Here is a 20,156-nt window from a genome sequence, read left to right on the forward strand (position 1 = left end):
CTGTTTTGCAACGAAAATAAGCCTTTCTATTGGACAGTTTCGGTTAGGCCCCACCCTATTTCCTGAACCTGTCCAATATAAACGCTAGTTTTTGTTGCGTTTGCATGTGTCCGGTGTAATGATTACACATCCTGCTGGTTTTATTGCCGATTTGTTGAAAGGCTTGTATCAACCACAATGGGTGAATAGTAGCCTAATTAGTCAGTCATATAGATGTAACAATAACGTTTTCAGTGCGATTTCGTAATGGAAACAAAGTGGTTTGTTTATTTTTCTTCAATAAACTGTTACTCCTTGCATACAACCAAGGGAAAATTTTGGTCGGCCAACAGCCATTCATGTTTACAATTATAGGATAGAGGTGAAATCTGCAGCGTTACCAAACACGCCCAAATAAGCTTGGTGCGGTCAAACATTGTCAAAGAAAATAGTTTATATTTCAGGTGATAATGTCTCGAGTTCTTATAGTTGGTGCAGGTTTGACAGGCAGTTTATGCGCTTGTCTTCTGCGAAGAGAAATGCCAAACAAAGTTATTGTTGTCTGGGATAAATCGCGAGGAGCAGGTAAGTTTGTGTCAGTTGCCGACAAAGTTCTTACGTTTTGACTTATTTAGATACAATGTATACGAAGCAGAAGCGCAGCATACCTCTACACGAGGCAATAATGAGTGTCACAATGGTGCAATGCACAGAATGTACAGTGCGTTGGCCAGATGCAAGTTGCCATACAAAATTATATAATTACAATGTCGGCTGCGTGCTTATTCTATAGAGAACAGTACAAATGAGAGGGTCAAATTCAGTGGCGTCGCGCAAAAAGTACATTATTTCATTTAGGAATGTAGTGAAGTAAAAGTCCAAAATCAAAATAGTAAAGTAATGTACAGATACAAAAAAAAACGACCACAAGTAGTACTTGAAAGTATTTTTACTTATGTACTTTACACAACTGATGTTTCCTTACACCCAACAGTACTCTTAACATTCTGAATGCTTAGCATAACAGGAAAATGGTCAAATTCACGCACTTATCATGAGAATATCCCTGGTCATCCCTACTGTCTCTCATCTGGCAGACTCAGTAAACACACATGCTCCTATTTTTGTCTATTTTTTTTTGTCAAAATCAACCATGTGCAGAGGTATGAGGTATTTGGGGTAGATATGTACATGAAGGCAGGGTAAAGTGACTAGGCATCAGGATAGATAATAAGAGTAAAATAAAGAACAGAGTAGCAGCAGCAAATTATGTGTGTGTGTGTGTGCATGTTTGTGTTGGTGTGTGCGTATGTAGTAAATGTGTGGGGGCTTGTCAATGTAGTGTTTTGCATGAGCGTGTGTATATGGTTTGTATATGCAGTCTAGTGAGTGTGTATATGGTTTGTATATACAGTCTAGTGAGTGTGTGTGTGTGTGTATATGGTTTGTATATACAGTCTAGTGTGTGTGCATGTTTGTGTTGGTGTGTGCGTATGTAGTAAGTGTGTGGGGGCTTGTCAATGTAGTGTTTTGCATGAGTGTGTGTATATGGTTTGTATATACAGTCTAGTGAGTGTGTGTATATGGTTTGTATATACAGTCTAGTGAGTGTGTGTGTGTATATGTTTGTATTTTGCAGTCTAGTGAGTGTGTGTGTGTATATGGTTTGTATTTGCAGTCTAGTGAGTGTGTGTGTATATGGTTTGTATATACAGTCTAGTGAGTGTGTGTGTGTGTGTATATGGTTTGTATATGCAGTCTAGTGAGTGTGTGTGTGTATATGGTTTGTGGCTCAGTTTGGCAGTCTAGTGGGACCACCCATATGTGTGTGTTGTATGTGGTTTGTATATTTATTATTATTATATTATTATATGGTTTGTAAATACAGTCTAGTGAGTGTGTGTGTGTGTGTGTATATATGGTTTGTATATACAGTCTAGTGAGTGTGTGTGTGTGTGTATATGGTTTGTATATACAGTCTAGTGAGTGTGTGTGTGTGTGTGTGTGTGTGTGTGTGTGTGTGTGTATGGTTTGTATATACAGTCTAGTGAGTGTGTGTGTGTGTGTGTTTGTATATACAGTGTGTGTGTATATGGTTTGTATATACAGTCTAGTGAGTGTGTGTGTGTGTGTGTGTATATGGTTTGTATATACAGTCGAGTGTGTGTATATGGTTTGTATATACAGTCGAGTGTGTGTATATGGTTTGTATATGGTTTGTATATACAGTCTAGTGAGTGTGTGTATATGGTTTGTATTTGCAGTCTAGTGAGTGTGTGTGTGTATATGGTTTGTATATGCAGTCTAGTGAGTGTGTGTATATGGTTTGTATATACAGTCTAGTGAGTGTGTGTGTGTGTGTGTATATGGTTTGTATATACAGTCTAGTGAGTGTGTGTATATGGTTTGTATATACAGTCTAGTGAGTGTGTGTGTATATGGTTTGTATATGCAGTCTAGTGAGTGAGTGTATATGGTTTGTATATACAGTCGAGTGTGTGTATATGGTTTGTATATACAGTCTAGTGAGTGCAGATAGTTTGGGTACCATTGTAGGCCGTCATTGTAAATAAGAATTTGTTCTTAACTGATATGCACTAGTTAAATAAAATACAAATAAAACCATTAACTGATTATTTAGCAATCTGATGGCTTGGGGCTAGAAGCTGTACCTGAGAATGTTGGTTTTTAGAAAGATATAATATTTGACCCTAATGTATAGGTTATATAACCCTAAACAGCAGGTAGCGTAGCGATTAGAGAGGCTAGTCAGCAACCGGGGGGGTTGCCATTGCCTGTCGTTGTTTCCCTTGAGCAAGGCACTTAACCCCCCACCACAACAGCTCCCTGGGCATCCAGTGTGGCAGCCCCCCGTGCGTGCGTGCGTGTGTGTGTGTGTGCGTGCGTGTGTCGGAGGCCTTGGGTTAAAAGCAGAAGTCAAATTTCAGTTGGACCTTGTGTACAATTGACCAATAAAGTTATCTATCTATACATTTGCTGCTGTTGACCTTCCTGTGACAGTCATAGGCCCACATACAGATGTTTTGTTTGAGTTGACGTGAATGTTGTCAACAACTCATGAAATCTCATCAGTAAACTATTGTAATTGGTCTATTTTTCCAGTCAGTCTATTGATATGTAATTTGAGTAAATATAATTTAAATGTTTTTGTTTATACATAATGTTTCTGTGTTGCAGGAGGAAGGATGTCCACCAGCAGAAGTCCGTCTGATGCCTCCTGTATAGTTGATCTTGGTGCACAGTACATTACTGCCACGACATACTACGCCAAAATGCATCAAAAGTACTGTATTCCACAATCAATGCATATCATGTCCCAAACTTCTCAAATCTGTTGTTTTAGGGTCTACCTATTACCCACAGCACCATAATGATTATGGCAGTCTATTACTAGCATAATCAGTTTTTTTTAAATACATTTTTTACATTTGACCAATGATACTTGTTAGGGGACGCAACAAATGTGTCCATCCATTGGTGTCTGTTTGTTTTGTTAACTTTGAGCAAGTTATCCTTTGTGTTCCAAGATGGTTCTTATCTTCATCCCATTGTGTTTCAGCTTCTATGAAGAGCTGCTGGCCCATGGTGTTCTGAAGCCTCTGGTTTCCTCTGTGGAAGGGGAGGTGATGAAGGACGGAGGCCATAAAAACTATGTCAGTCCAACAGGAGTGTCCGCCATCGTCAAACATTTCCTTAAGCAGTCAGGTAGCCCGTCTCCTACCCTTTTACCTTGTATTTGAAGAGCACACGTTATGTCAGTCTCAAATATTTTCGACAAGGACCTTGTTGGAGAAATTATTTACTTGTGTCGTTTTCTGTTGAGTATTTCACAGATGTTTTCCTTCTCTTTTTAATTAAACAAATATTTTGCAAGACGCTCATGTCCTGAGGTTCATGTCCTCCCACTCATTCAGCTTTCATTTATTTGTCCAAGTTCCTAGATGGCGAGGAGGGAGTCAGGCCAGATTTCATAGGGTGATTTATATTGTGTCTAAACCTTACTGAGTTGAGATAATGAAGGCCGAGCCCAACGAGACATCAAGCAGGGACATTGCAGGATGTTGCTTTGACTTCAAAACTAGGGCTGTAAAGACGAATCCATTAATCAAACTGATTGATTAGCTAATGCTTTTAGTTGACGACAAGTTCTGAAAAAAGATGAATCAGTTACTCCAAATATTGCCTTTAACTTGGTCAGTAATGATTAGGTCATTAACCCGGATTCACCCCTACTGAAGTGTCTATTTCAGTAAATCAAGGTGAATGTCATACAAGATCAAAAAAAGTGATAACAAATAATGTCATTGAAATTCAAAGACAGCAGAGTGTCACGCTAGGTCAAAGCCATGGAATGTTATAAGAGGTTGTGGGTCGCAAGTTGTTATCAGGCCAAACAAAGTAGGGCTATTTACAGTATTACCCACTCCAGGCCTTTTAGAATGAGTTATGAACGATGAATAGAGGCCTGATATACTACCTCCACATCTGATTAATCAGTAGAGTAGTCAACTAATAGGACAAAACATAATGGTACACGATTAGCAGATCAAATAACAACCCCAGGCAACAACTGTTATTTTATCTCCAGTCTCCACAAAAAAAGGTTGAGGGTTCAATCTATATATTTTTCTGGACCTTTATGATGCTCCTAACCTTGTTCTTGATCTTTAAAGAGAAAAATTGTTTCTTTATACTGTAGTCTAATTCTGGAATGTACAACTCTGCGTCCTCAGGGAGAGGAGTTGTGCATCTTTTCTCTAATTCACAATCTCTTCCTGCATTTTTCTCCTCATTATCTGTCATTTGGGAATGGAATGAAGTGAGGTAGCATGCCTTTCTAGAACTCTCTTGGCATCACCATATGCACCAGAGAGTGTATGTAACCATATCCAAGATGTATGTATTATTAACCACAAAGTTTTAATCATTTCCCCAGTGGGGCACAATCAAACAGTCTTCTCTATATTTGACATCCTCTCTGGATTTCTTCCTCACCGACTCTCTTTCCTTTTCTTCCTCCACCTGTCCCTGTCTTTCACTGCAACAATGCCAACTCTGTGTCTCTGCACCCGAGCAGGGGCAGAGGTGTTCTTTGACCACCATGTTACCCACATCTACCAGAAGGGTGCCATCTGGGAGGTGTGCCGGAAGGGCGGGGCCCCGGAGCAGTTTGACTCCGTGGTCCTCACTATGCCAGTACCGCAGATCCTACAGCTGCAAGGAGACGTGGGCTCCTGTGAGTACTGATCTACCTACCATCACCGAAACACACATACATACATTCTACCAGAGCTACACAGCTTTAGATTTGAGGGCCAATGTATGCTGCTCAAATTTTTTTTGTCACATACACATGTTTGGCAGATGTTAATGCGAGTGTAGAGAAATGCTTGTGCTTTTAGTTCCGACAATGCAGTAATATTCAACGAGTAATCGAACCTAACAATTTCACAACTACCTTATACACACAAGTGTAAAGGAATGAATAAGAATACGTACATAAAAAAATATATGAATGTGTGATGGTATAGAACAGCATATGCAAGATGCAGTGGATTGTATAGAGTACAGTATATACATATGAAATGAGTAATGTAGTGTATGTAAACATATAAAAGTGGCATTGTTTAAAGTGGCTAATGATACATTACATCAAGATGGCAAGATGCAGTAGATGGTATAGAGTACAGTATATACATATGAGATGAGTAATGTAGGGTATGTAACCATTATATGAAGTGGCATTGTTTAAAGTGGCTAGTGATACATAGTGATACATATCAAATCAAATCAAATCAAATTTTATTTGTCACATACACATGGTTAGCAGATGTTAATGCGAGTGTAGCGAAATGCTTGTGCTTCTAGTTCCGACAATGCAGTAATAACCAACAAGTAATCTAACTAACAATTCCTAAACTACTGTCTTATACACAGTGTAAGGGGATAAAGAATATGTACATAAGGATATATGAATGAGTGATGGTACAGAGCAGCATAGGCAAGATACAGTAGATGGTATCGAGTACAGTATATACATATGAGATGAGTATGTAAACAAAGTGGCATAGTTAAAGTGGCTAGTGATACATGTATTACATAAGGATGCAGTCGATGATATAGAGTACAGTATATACGTATGCATATGAGAAGAATAATGTAGGGTAAGTAACATTATATAAGGTAGCATTGTTTAAAGCGGCTAGTGATATATTTACATAATTTCCCATCAATTCCCATTATTAAAGTGGCTGGAGTTGAGTCAGTGTCAGTGTGTTGGCAGCAGCCACTCAATGTTAGTGGTGGCTGTTTAACAGTCTGATGGCCTTGAGATAGAAGCTGTTTTTCAGTCTCTCGGTCCCAGCTTTGATGCACCTGTACTGACCTCGCCTTCTGGATGATAGTGGGGTGAACAGGCAGTGGCTCGGGTGGTTGATGTCCTTGATGATCTTTATGGCCTTCCTGTAACATCGGGTGGTGTAGGTGTCCTGGAGGGCAGGTAGTTTGCCCCCGGTGATGCGTTGTGCAGACCTCACTACCCTCTGGAGAGCCTTACGGTTGAGGGCGGAGCAGTTGCCGTACCAGGCGGTGATACAGCCCGCCAGGATGCTCTCGATTGTGCATCTGTAGAAGTTTGTGAGTGCTTTTGGTGACAAGCCGAATTTCTTCAGCCTCCTGAGGTTGAAGAGGCGCTGCTGCGCCTTCTTCACGATGCTGTCTGTGTGAGTGGACCAATTCAGTTTGTCTGTGATGTGTATCCCGAGGAACTTAAAACTTGCGACTCTCTCCACTACTGTTCCATCGATGTGGATAGGGGGGTGTTCCCTCTGCTGTTTCCTGAAGTCCACAATCATCTCCTTAGTTGTGTTGACGTTGAGTGTGAGGTTATTTTCCTGACACCACACTCCGAGGGCCCTCACCTCCTCCCTGTAGGCCGTCTCGTCGTTGTTGGTAATCAAGCCTACCACTGTTGTGTCGTCCGCAAACTTGATGATTGAGTTGGAGGCGTGCGTGGCCACGCAGTCGTGGGTGAACAGGGAGTACAGGAGAGGGCTCAGAACGCACCCTTGTGGGGCCCCAGTGTTGAGGATCAGTGGGGAGGATATGTTGTTACCTACCCTCGCCACCTGGGGGCGGCCCGTCAGGAAGTCCAGTACCCAGTTGCACAGGGCGGGGTCGAGACCCAGGGTCTCGAGCTTGATGACGAGCTTGGAGGGTACTATGGTGTTGAATGCCGAGCTGTAGTCGATGAACAGCATTCTCACATAGGTATTCCTCTTGTCCAGATGGGTTAGGGCAGTGTGCAGTGTGGTTGAGATTGCATCGTCTGTGGACCTATTTGGGCGGTAAGCAAATTGGAGTGGGTCTAGGGTGTCAGGTAGGGTGGAGGTGATATGGTCCTTGACTAGTCTCTCAAAGCACTTCATGATGACAGAAGTGAGTGCTACGGGGCGGTAGTCGTTTAGCTCAGTTACCTTAGCTTTCTTGGGAACAGGAACAATGGTGGCCCTCTTGAAGCATGTGGGAACAGCAGACTGGTATAGGGATTGATTGAATATGTCCGTAAACACACCAGCCAGCTGGTCTGCGCATGCTCTGAGGGCGCGGCTGGGGATGCCGTCTGGGCCTGCAGCCTTGCGAGGGTTAACACGTTTAAATGTTTTACTCACCTCGGCTGCAGTGAAGGAGAGACCGCATGTTTCCGTTGCAGGCCGTGTCAGTGGCACTGTATTGTCCTCAAAGCGGGCAAAAAAGTTATTTAGTCTGCCTGGGAGCAAGACATCCTGGTCCGTGACTGGGCTGGATTTCTTCCTGTGGTCCGTGATTGACTGTAGACCCTGCCACATGCCTCTTGTGTCTGAGCTGTTGAATTGAGATTCTACTTTGTCTCTGTACTGACGCTTAGCTTGTTTGATAGCCTTGTTTGATAGCTTGTTTGATAGCCTTACGGAGACACCTTGCCCTGATTGAAAGCAGTGGTTCGCGCTTTCAGTTTCACGCGAATGCTGCCATCAATCCACGGTTTCTGGTTAGGGAATGTTTTAATCGTTGCTATGGGAACGACATCTTCAACGCATGTTCTAATGAACTCGCACACCGAATCAGCGTATTCGTCAATGTTGTTATCTGACGCAATACGAAACATGTCCCAGTCCACGTGATGGAAGCAGTCTTGGAGTGTGGAGTTAGCTTGGTCGGACCAGCGTTGGACAGACCTCGGCGTGGGAGCTTCTTTTTTTAATTTTTGTCTGTAGGCAGGTATCAGCAAAATGGAGTCATGGTCAGCTTTTCCGAAAGGGGGGCGGGGCAGGGCCTTATATGCGTCGCGGAAGTTAGAGTAACAATGATCCAAGGTTTTTCCACCCCTGGTTGCGCAATCGATATGCTGATAAAATTTAGGGAGTCTTGTTTTCAGATTAGCCTTGTTAAAATCCCCCGCAACAATGAATGCAGCCTCCGGATAAATGGTTTCCAGTTTGCAAAGAGTTAAATAAAGTTCGTTCAGAGCCATCGATGTGTCTGCTTGGGGGGGATATATACGGCTGTGATTATAATCGAAGAGAATTCTCTTGGTAGATAATGCGGTCTACATTTGATTGTGAGGAATTCTAAATCAGGTGAACAGAAGGATTTGAGTTCCTGTATGTTTCTTTCATCGCACCATGCCTCGTTAGCCATAAGGCATACACCCCCACCCCTCTTCTTACCAGAAAGGTGTTTGTTTCTGTCGGCGCGATGCGTGGAGAAACCCGTTGGCTGCACCGCTTCGGATAGCGTCTCTCCAGTGAGCCATGTTTCCGTGAAGCACAGAACGTTACAGTCTCTGATGTCCCTCTGGAATGCTACCCTTGCTCGGATTTCATCAACCTTGTTGTCAAGAGACTGGACATTGGCAAGAAGAATGCTAGGAAGTGGGGCACGATGTGCCCGTCTCCGTAGTCTGACCAGAAGACCGCCCCGTTTCCCTCTTTTTCGGAGTCGTTTTTGGGTCGCTGCATGCGATCCATTCCGTTGTCCTGTTTGTAAGGCAGAACACAGGATCCGCGTCGCGAAAAACATATTCTTGGTCGTACTGATGGTGAGTTGACGCTGATCTTATATACAGTAGTTCTTCTCGACTGTATGTAATGAAACCTAAGATGACCTGGGGTACTAATGTAAGAAATAGCAAGTAAAAAAAAAAAAAAACTGCATAGTTTCCTAGGAACGCGAAGCGGGGCGGCCATCTCTGTCGGCTCCGGAAGATTATTATTACATATTACATCCAATTTCTCATTGGCTGGAGTTGAGTCAGTATGTTGGCAGCACCCACTCAATGTTAGTGATGACTGTTTAACAGTCTGCTGGCCTAGAGATGGCTTTTTTTTCAGTCTCTCGGTCCCTGCTTTGAAGCACCTGTACTGACCTCGCCTTCTGGATGATAGCGGGGTGAACAGGCAGTGGCTCGGGTGGTTGTTGTCCTTGATGATCTTTTTGGCCTTTCTGTGACATCGGGTGGTGTTGGTGTCCTGGAGGGCAGGTAGTTTGCCCCCGGTGATGTGTTGTGCAGACCTCACTACCCTCTGGAGAGCCTTACGGTTATGGGCGGAGCAGTTGCTGTACCAGGCAGTGATACAGCCCGACAGGATGCTCTCGATTGTGCATCTGTAAAAGTTTGTGTTTTTGGTGACAAGCCAAATTTCTTCAGCCTCCTGAGGTTCACCACACTTCACCACACTTCACCACACTGTCTGTGTGGGTGGGCCATTTCAGTTTGTCCGTGATGTGTATGCAGAGGAACTTAAAACTTTCTACCCTCTCCCCTACTGTCCTTTCGATGTGGATAGGGGGGGATGCTCCCTCTGCTGTTTCCTGAAGTCCATGATCATCTCCTTTGTTTTGCTGATGTTGAGTGTGAGGTTATTTTCCTGACACCACACTCCGAGGGCCCTCACCTCCTCCTTGTAGTGTCGTCTGCAAACTTGATGATTGAGTTGGAGGCATGCATGGTCACGCAGTCGTGAGTGAACAGGGAGTACAGGAGAGGGCTGAGAACGCACCCTTGTGGGACCCCAGTGTTAAGGATCAGCGGGGTGGAGATGTTACCTACCCTCACCACCTGTGGGCGGCCCGTCAGGAAGTCCAGGACCCAGTTGCACAGGGCGGGGTCGAGACCCAGGGTCTTGAGCTTGAAGACGAGTTTGGGGGGTACTATGGTGTTAAATGCTGAGCTGTAGTCGATGAACAGCGTTCTCACATAGGTATTCCTCTTGTCCAGATGGGTTAGTGCAGTGTGATTGCGTCGTCTGTGGATAAGCAAATTGGAGTGGGTCTAGGGTGTCAGGTAGGGTGGAGGTGATATGGTTGAAGCATGTGGGGACAGCAGACTGGGATAAGGATTTATTTGGTTTACATGTTTTGTTCATGTCGACTGCAGTGAAGGAGAGCCCGCAGGTTTTGGTAGTGGGCCGTGTGTGGCACTGTGTTGTCCTCAAAGTGAGCAAAGTTTAGTCTGTCTGCGAGCAAGACATCCTGGTCCGCGACGTGGCTGGTTTTCCTTTTATAGTCCGTGATTGACTGTAGACCCTGCCATATACCTCTCGTGTCTGAGCCGTTGAATTGCGACTACTTTGTCTCTATACTGACGCTTAGCTTGTTTGATTGCCTTGTGGAGGGAATAGCTACACTGTTTGTTTTTGGTCATGTTTCCAGTCATCTTGCCCTGATTTAAAAGCAGTGGTTCGCGCTTTCAGTTTTGTGCGAATACTGCCATCAATCCACGGTTTCTGGTTGGGGAATGTTTTAATAGACGCTGTGGGTACAACATCACCGATGCACTTGCTAATAAACCCGCTCATCAGCGTATACATCAATGTTGTTGTTCACCACAATGCGGAACATATCCCAGTCCACGTGATCGAAGCATTCTTGAAGCGTGAAATCCAATTGGTCGGACCAGCGTTGAACAGACCTGAGCGCAGGAGCTTCCTGTTTTAATTTCTGTCTATAGGCAGGGAGCAACAAAATTGAGTCGTGGTCAGCTTTTCTGAAAGTAGGGCGGGGGAGGGCCTTATATGCGTCGTGGAAGTTAGAAAAACAATGATCTAGGGTTTTGCCAGCCCTGGTTGCACAATCGATATGCTGATAGATTTTAGAGAGCCTTGTTTTCAGATTAGCCTTGTTAAAATCCCCAGCTACAATAAATGCAGCCTTAGGATATGTGGTTTCCAGTTTACATAGACTCGAATGAAGTTCGTTCAGGGCCATCGATTTGACTGCTTGGGGGGGGTATATGCAGCTGTGATTATAATCGAAGAGAATTCTCTAGGTAGATAATGCGGTCGTCATTTGATTGTGAGGAATTCTAAGTCAGGTGAACAGAAGGACTTGAGTTCCTGTATCTTATGATCACACCACATCTCGTTAATCATAAGGCATACACCCCCGCCCTTCTTCTTACAAGAAAGATGCTTGTTTCTGTCGGTGCGATGCGTGAAGAAACCAGCTGGCTGCACTGACTCCGATAGCGTCTCTCGAGTGAGCCATGTTTCCTAGAAACAAAGAACATTACAGTCTCTGTCTCTCTGGAAGGCTACCCTTGCGCGGAGATTTCGTCTACCTTGTTGTCAAGAGACTGGACATTGGCGAGTAGTATGCTGAGGAGTGGTGCGCGATGTGCCCGTCTATGGAGCCTGACCAGAAGACCGCTCCATCTGCCCCTTCTACGGCGTCGTTGTTTTGGGTCGCCGACTGGGATCCGATCCATTGTCCTGGTTGGTGGGCAAAACAGAGGATCCGCTTTGGGAAAGTCGTATTCCTGGTCGTAATGTTGGTGAGTTGATGTGCTCTTATATCCAATAGTTCCTCCCGACTGTATGTATGTAATATTACCTAAGATTACCTGGGTAACAAAGTAAGAAATAACACATAAAAAAACAAAATACTGCATAGTTTCCTAGGAATGTGAAGCGAGGCGGCCATCTCTGTCGGCGCCGGAAGTAATGGCCTATATACAGCCTATGTTTTAGTTTTAATCAGTGAAGTATTTGAATTGAACAATATGTGAGATGCTCTTCTGGTATTGTCTAGTTCACCTCTGCCTCCACTTACATGTGCATTTTGGCATAGCTGGAGTAAGCCAGGTTTTATAATGTACTTGCAGAACAAGTTCTATTTTGGTGGCCTCTGGTACATTCTCATGCCTTGATTCCATTCAAAATGCACAGCTAAATTATTGAATACTTTAACGAGTTAACCTCCCAGATTGGTAAAAAGTAGGTGTGGTATTGAGTAGAAGACATGACTTTGCACTAAAAATGACTGAAAATGTATGAATTCAGTGTATTGTTAGGATATTTGTGAGTCACAGAGCTGGTAGGGTTTCGGACCTGTCAATCAATCACTGTGGGTGGGACTTTCGGGGAAGGCGGTAGATTAGTAATCTAATCAGAAATACTTGTCTACATAGTCTACTCTTTCAATTTTGTTTATTGTGGCAAAAACCTAAGAAGAAAAGTTGTGTTCTGTCAAGTAAACATGCATTAACTGTTGAGAAACAATCTAGAATTGCAGAATAAAAATAAAAAGGCTAAACTTCAGGGGGAGGATCCACAGGTCCCCCGTTAGACTGTATAAAAGTTTGGGTGCACAGTCAGGTAACCACGCATAGACCTACAGGTATGATTTGAAGAATGAAGCAGGTGTTAAACATGGGCTTTGCTATACAGAAAGCAGTACTTGACTACTCCATTGTCGACACTTTAATCAACTCAGTATTTCAAATATTTATATAGGCCTACTATCATTTAGCTTTTATAACCTTCAAAATGTTTTCTTTTATCATATTTTGGACCAGATTGAGACTCCCTAAAACATTATCAAATGCTTTCATAATTTATCTGCAGATAACTGCCAAAAAGTAGTAGTAGCCTACCAGTGTGCAACTTAGGGAGCCAAATGAACCCATCACTAGGCTACACTAACAATTCACTTTAGCGGTCACTGGCAAGTCTTGACATGGGCTTCGAATCCTAGGAAAATACACACTTAACCCACCAGACATGCCACCAGGGGTCTTTTCATAGTCCCCAAATCCAGAACAAATTCAAGAAAGTGTACAATATTATATAGAGCCATTATTGCATGGAACTCCGTTCCATCTCATATTGCTCAGATGAACAGCAAACCTGTTATTTTAAACGATATAGCAACACCTCGCGGCGCAACGCCTCTCCCCTATTTGGCCTAGATAGTTTGTATACATGTATTGATATGTAGGCTACGTGTGCCTTTTTAAAATTGATGTAGTTCTGTCCTTCATATGTTCTTGTCTATTAATGTTCTGTATTATGTAATATTTCATGTTTTACCACAGCTAATGGGGATCCTAATAAAATACCATTGTCCCGATGCGATATACAAAGCTTTAGGAACATCTGCTCTTTCCATGAAATAGACTATTCAGGTAAAGCTATTATCCCTTATTGATGTAACTTGTTAAATCCACTTCAATCATTGTAAATTAAGGGGAGTAGACAAGTTAAAGAAAGTGTTTTAAGCATTGAGACATGGATTGTGTATGTGTGCCATTCAGATGGTGAATGGGCAAGACAAAACATTTAAGTGCCTTTGAACAGGGTATGGTAGTAGGTACCAGGTGCACCAGTTTGTGTCAAGAACTGCAAAGCTGCTGGGTTTTCCACGCTCAAAGGTTTCCCATGTGTATCAATAATGACCCACCACCCTAAGGACATCCAGCCAACTTGACACAACTGTGGGAGGCATTTGAGTCAACAGGGGCCAACATCCCTGTGAAACGCTTTCAATACCTTGCAGAGTCCATGCCCCTACGAATTGAGGCTGTTCTGAGGGCAAAATGGGGTGCAACTCAATTTTGGGAAGGTGTTTCTAATTTTTCGTACACTCAGTGTAACTACATTGTATGATTTATGAATAGCAAAGGGATATAGGAGATCTACTTTATTCAGTCAGTTCGACACCTTTTATCAACTAGTCAACACTTGCTGTTCTGTCGTCAATAAATAGCCCATGCGCCCGACTCCGTGTCTGGCTAGATGCATATTGTTCATATGAAACACGCGGAAGAAAATAAATTAATGTGCCACAGAACAATAATTAAGTGCATTTCAACTTCTCATTAAATTCACTCACAGGAGACGATGAAGAAGCATCATGTTTTCCCTCCTCCGTGAAAAGAAATTCAACTGCAGCCAACCACATCGCACAAAAATAACACTGGTACCGGGAGGCTGGATAGACAGCAGACAAACCAGCAGTGTTTCTCTGTCATTGCTTGCTTTGTGACTGACATGCGCCTTTCCTATCAATTGATCGCTGGAAGATGCATGTTGTTCATTCTAGAGCGAGAAGGCTATACAAACATTTCTGACTAGCGAATTGAAACTTTTCAATGAAAATAATCCTAGTTACCTTATGAAGTGGAAAAAGTAGCTGGCTGACAATAAGTCTTATCGGCTGTTTAGTCGACGGGCGTAGCTTAGGGAAAGCACTGCGCATTGAATCTGTTCTGGCGGCTCATAGTGACCCAACGCCCTATTAAGACACTTTATTTGGGAAGTTACCTGTATGTAACAAGCTGCTTCTACTTAATTTGTTTTCATGAATCGTTCCTCTGACATGGAAAAATTGGGTGCTCCTCACTCCAATGCATATATGTATGAAGGTATCACTCTGGCCACTCATTATAGACACAGCTGACTGGCTGGTCGGTGGGTGACTATAATACTATTAATAATAATAATTTGGTGGGTACTCGTATTTGTACTATTCCACACATGTAAAAGTGTGTATTATATGCATGTGTGAATTGTTTTTTGCATATCCCACCTCCCCCTGAGACACGCTCGGAGAGTGGGGTCACGGCCACACCAGTAGACAGACAGACAGACACAGAGCCTGTCCTTAGCTGCCAACCGCTGACCGGGTCCCTCCAGTTGCTTGTTAAATTGGTCTCCAGGTGTCTCTCTGGCTGCAAAGGGCTCACATTCATCCAGAAATTGGTATTCTCCGAGTAAGATTTCTAAACCCTAACGCGGCGTAGTGTAGAGTCCTACAGGACAAATATGGAAATGAGAGAGGAAGGCATAGTCCTCCAGGGTGCCTAGAGTTTCATGGAAATGCTGAATAATGCAGAGCGCGAGCAGAAGTCGCTGCTTTCAAAAAAATGGTTGCATTCCAAATTAGCCGCTGGACGGAACAAGGGAACCAGACGAGTGAAAAGGGTGGAGGAATCGGTGCCTTTTGCTATTAGGTTGAAGAGATGGTCTGAGATGCTGAATTCTGAATGACTCGAGTGGCATCACACACAGAAGGTTGAGGATGGTTGAAGTATGGCATTAGAGCAGGAGTTGGTGAAGCATTATCTTCTGGAAGTGTGCTGCACTGTGAGTGACAGCTGAGAGGTACATGTGAAAGGAACCATAGTCTGACTGAAGTAGTGGTGTCCCCTAAGTTACTATACACCGTATGACTGGGACCGGTGCATACAGGAAATGTCAGTCCATCTCAAGATTCACTGAAATCTCAGGAGCAGTGGGGAATAGTTTTCTTTCAATTAAGACAGACAACCTCTGAAAGTATTGCACACTGAATTACCTGTCCCTAAAAATATTCACAGAGTTGTCTGGAGAAAATGTTTGACTCTTTCTCTCAGTTGGGGATGGGCATGATGAGCTGCTAGAGTTCACTTAATAGAAGCATGTAAGTCAGCCCAGTTTGACTGCTTTCATTCAAAGCCATAGAAAATTACTTCAAAGCCCCCTTGACTTAGAAATGGATTTGTGGATTCGTTTGAGAAATGTGCTCTGTGCCTTTTGGAGAAACTCTAGCCATACAAATGGCTCTGCTTTACAGAAACAGACTGGAGTCATTTGGGAGCATTCTTCAGAGGCCCGTCTCCTTTGTTGTTTAATTTATACACACAACTTCTGACACTTGGATATTTTTGTTCTCGTTATAGTATTTCGGTCAAATTAAATCTGGCCCAACCGAACCATCTATCTCCATATAGAGTGTGTCTAACTCATCATAGATTGATTGTAAGTACGTATTCATGGGGTGTGTTTTTAAGTAACAGCAAATGTTCTAGAATGTGTAGATCATTCTAGATCCAACACTCAACCTCTTGGAAAGGAAAACTTTGTTTGGCACTGTACGAATATACTCAGCTTTGCAATAGACAGCGTCCTGTCCAGGGGTGTACTTTTACGGCCTTCAGGCTCATACAAGCCAAAGCTCAATATACAGTATATTGATATAACATTTCTCGAAGACCACCACACATTGGTTTGTCTTTATATATTAGATACAGGTGATATAATATACAGTAGATACACTTCCTAAATGTGGGTGGTAGAACTGGCTTTATTGTCAGATTCATTCATTATGAGGCATATTGTGTGAAAAGGTCCTGAATCATTTGAAGACGTCATTGATAGTGATGTAGTGTGAGGAACTGGACAGAGGGGGGCAGTAACAGGTGAGCTGGGTCCAGTCCCTGCCCCATGAGGATGCAATCTGGAAGTAATTTTAAACAGAATCAAGCTCCAAAATAACCCTTGCTTCACACTTCCTCCTCGGTCCTGATTGCTCAAAATTCTGAAAATATGAGACGCAGAGAAATGTGTTGTCGTTATGTTGAAAAGAGAAATGGAGAATAGAAAAAGCCCACAGATAATTTGCAGTAGTCAACGGGGGGAGTCCAACTCAAGGTGTCATAAAAAAAAATGCGCCCTCTTCCCCAACGTTACAAATATTTTCCCATGACCCTCCCCTTGTACTGTAGAATTAACTCAAAATAATGTTTACGACCACAAATAACAATAACTGTAGTGACCCTGTGTTTATAAACGGTTCACCGACGACCACGAATGAGCTCCCTCTCCCTGCCTGTTTCATTACACTACAATCAGAGCCAGCTGCAGACAATCATCAACAAGAGGGCAATCTGAGTTTCAACATTTTGGTGCCATATTTAGAATTATATAAAATGATATGCAACACATTTTCCACCAAGGTTTCTGTGCCAATGCACCACACAACCAATAAACAAAGCCTACTGACTTAGGACAGTTCAATATCATAGTTTGCAACAAACAGAAAATACATTCCTCCCTACCTTGTAGGCCTACCCAGTATCGAAGGCTTGGCTTGACAGTCTCTGAATGTCATTCAACTTTTTGGTGTTTTGTAACAGATGTCACTTTCAGTTCATCAATTGGCCGCTGCACAGTTTGGATTTATTGATTTGATTTGTTAGTTTAAAAAAATACATAAACACCATTTTTTTTTAAGTAACCAGTATTTCACAATAAAGTCGGACTTATTTCCATTGTGGTCCCGATGTTTTTTTAAACTTTTTTTTTTACATATACAGTTACATAGAGATGAAAAAATGCTCAACCTCCAGATGAGTATGAGGGGGGAGTTTAAGTACAATTCTTACTCGCTTGTTTTGCTAGTAGCTTATTCTTTAGATGTTTCAAATCAAATTGTGTTTGTCACATGTGCTGAATACAACGGGTGTACAACGGGTGACCTTACAGTGAAATGCTTACTTACAAACCCTTAATCAACAATGCAGTTCTAGAAATAGTTAAGAAAATATTTACAAAGTAAAAAAAGAAGTAACACAATAAAATAACAATAACGAGGTTATATACAGGGGGTACCGAGTCAGTGTGTGGGTGTACAGGTTAGTCGACGTAATTTGTACATGTAGGTAGGGGAAAAGTGACTGCATTGATAATGTACAGCGAGTAGCAGCAATATAAATAGTCTGGGTGGCCAGTTGATTAATTGTTCAGCAGTCTTTTTGTATTTGCTGCTGGTGAACCCATCCTCCCCAGTAAATGTTGATCTGTCCCTACTATAAATTAATAATTCACATAAATGTAGTTTTGTAAAGCAAATAATGTATAAAAAAATATACAAATTGTGTGTGTGTGTGTGTGTGTGTGTGTGTGTTATATATCTATATATATATCACACACACACACACATACGGTCTAACCGTTCACAGAATAGTGGGTTATTTCATCTAATCATCTTTGTCTTTTGATCTCACCAAACAATGTGTATTTATCTGTTCTCTGCAGACCCTTTTTGAAATTAACAAGGTTTTTGGCAACCCCCCCCCCAGAACCACCTTGTCTGAGCCTTCGCAGTGATCAATGGGTTTTTTTAAGCATCTGAAAGTTCTAGCTCTTTGTAATGCAGTTGAGTCTTTTTTTTGTTAACATACAAATGATAGTTGAGATAGAGGCCTATTCTTAAGGTTTCAATATGGCATGGCTCTATTTGCAAAAAGTGGTACTGTATCCCTCATAGTATTACTTGCTTTGAACAAACTGAAGTTAGGAATATTGTGAAGACCTGTCCGCACCTGTTCCTCGAACTGTTTACTGACAGGCTATATAGATTGTGTGCACACGAGTACATATGCATAGTTGTTTTATTAGATTGAAGATGATTGGACTGTTTATGTGCATGTTATTCCGATTTTCTGGCTCTTATTGCCTTAGTTACTTTCGAGCTACAATTTAGAACTGCAACCAAAATAAATCAAACCCTTGGTTTCAAACAACCACATATCCATGCTGTCAAATGTACAGTGGGCAAGTACTCAACATATAGTTCATGTTGTCTCGTCCGAAATGTTTGGATTTTATGGTTGGTATCCAGCAGAATACTCTGGCTCAGCTTCTGAGGCGTTGCGGGGCATGTCTTGGCCCTCACAGCGCAGGGAAATAGGACCATGTAACATTAGCAAAAGACGAATGAACTCCGGGAGCACTGGCGGGCCATGGCACGCCTGATATAAATCTCTGTGGTCTCCTGGATTATTTGTTTCCCATAATATATCGCAGAGGATTTTGGGTCAGCGGTTTGACAGGGTTCCTGGAGCACTAGTTTTAGGGGCAGAGGTGTCCTTTCATCCAGGGTGGCTTGCCAACCTCTGTGCCAGAGCCCTAATGCATTCTACCCCAGCCAATTGCCTTACGGACTTTTTTTTTTTTTGTTCAGGGAAGTGAATTCCCTGTCTTAATGTTGGGAGCTTTTGCAGAATGTCTCCTCTTTTCCTCTTTTACTCTGGCAATATATCTGATTTCATTGACAACATAAGCCAACTGCCAGAAATTAACAACAGAGGCAGGAATGTTTGGTTTTGCAAGAACTGGCAGAGTTCTCTGAATGACATAAGATTTTTGAATGGTTTCTGAGGGCCAGTGTGTCTGCTGCAGTATTCACAGGGACACCTGTTGGTGCGGTGTGTTCCCTACAGCCAGCCGCAGCCCACACACACGCCGAGTACTCACATTGGAAACCGTCCATGAAACATTATACAACCCTTCTCTTGCCCACACTTTCCTCGAATTCATCTGAATCTAGGCCAGAAGTGGAGCACTATTGGTATATTTTACATCAGAGGTTGTAATTGCTAACAGGTGGTTAACCCAGTTCTGGAACAATGCAGAAGGGCTGAGTAAGGCCATTTTAAAATTAGAGTGTCATATAAACTCACTTCCACTTTGGCACATACTGTTATAACATCAGGGGAACTGTTTCTGTTCTTGTGGGTAAAGGAAGAATGGGACAAAAGCGGAAGTTTGTTCACTTTCTGCTTATAAAAACATTAGACTTACCCATTGAAAAGTAGTGTTTTTTTATGTAAATAATGGCCTGATTGGTGGAGTGCTGCAGAGATGATTGTCTTTCTGGAAGGTTCTCCCATCTCCACAGAGGAACTCTGAAGCTCTGTCAGAGTGATCATCGGATTCTTGGTCACCTCCCTGGCCAAGGCCCTTCTCCGATTGCTCAATTTGGCCGGGCACCCAGCTCTAGGAAGAGTCTTGGTGGTTCCAAACTTCATTTAAGAATGATGCAGGCCACTGTGGTGTTCGGGACCTTCAATGCTGCAGAAATGTTTTGGTACCCTTCCACAGATCTGTGCCTCGACACAATCCTGTTACGGAGCTCTACGGACAATTCCTTCGACCTCATGGCTTGGTTTTTGCTCTGACATTCACTGTCAACTGTGGGACCTTGTATAGACAGGTGTGTGCCTTTCCAAATCATGTCCAGTCAGTTGAATTTACCACAGGTGGACTCAAATCAAATGTTATTAGTCGCATGCG

At 42.7% G+C, this 20,156-nt stretch overlaps 1 protein-coding gene across 1 annotated transcript in view; it reads left to right on the forward strand.

Annotated features, from left to right (window-relative positions):
• The first annotated feature begins 147 nt into the window (after positions 1–147).
• The window catches only part of rnls (renalase, FAD-dependent amine oxidase), a 48,086-nt gene continuing 28,077 nt past the window's right edge, over positions 148–20,156 (forward strand). Inside the window, exons 1-4 of the mRNA XM_064924250.1 lie at positions 148–564; positions 3,178–3,283; positions 3,560–3,705; positions 5,078–5,236. Of these exons, the coding sequence (XP_064780322.1) occupies positions 450–564; positions 3,178–3,283; positions 3,560–3,705; positions 5,078–5,236 (526 nt within the window). The 5' untranslated portion in view covers positions 148–449. The remainder of the gene's footprint in view (positions 565–3,177; positions 3,284–3,559; positions 3,706–5,077; positions 5,237–20,156) is intronic.

The sequence above is a fragment of the Oncorhynchus masou genome, chromosome 18 (assembly GCF_036934945.1).
Source record: "Oncorhynchus masou masou isolate Uvic2021 chromosome 18, UVic_Omas_1.1, whole genome shotgun sequence".
In the NCBI taxonomy this organism is placed as follows: Eukaryota; Metazoa; Chordata; class Actinopteri; order Salmoniformes; family Salmonidae; genus Oncorhynchus; species Oncorhynchus masou.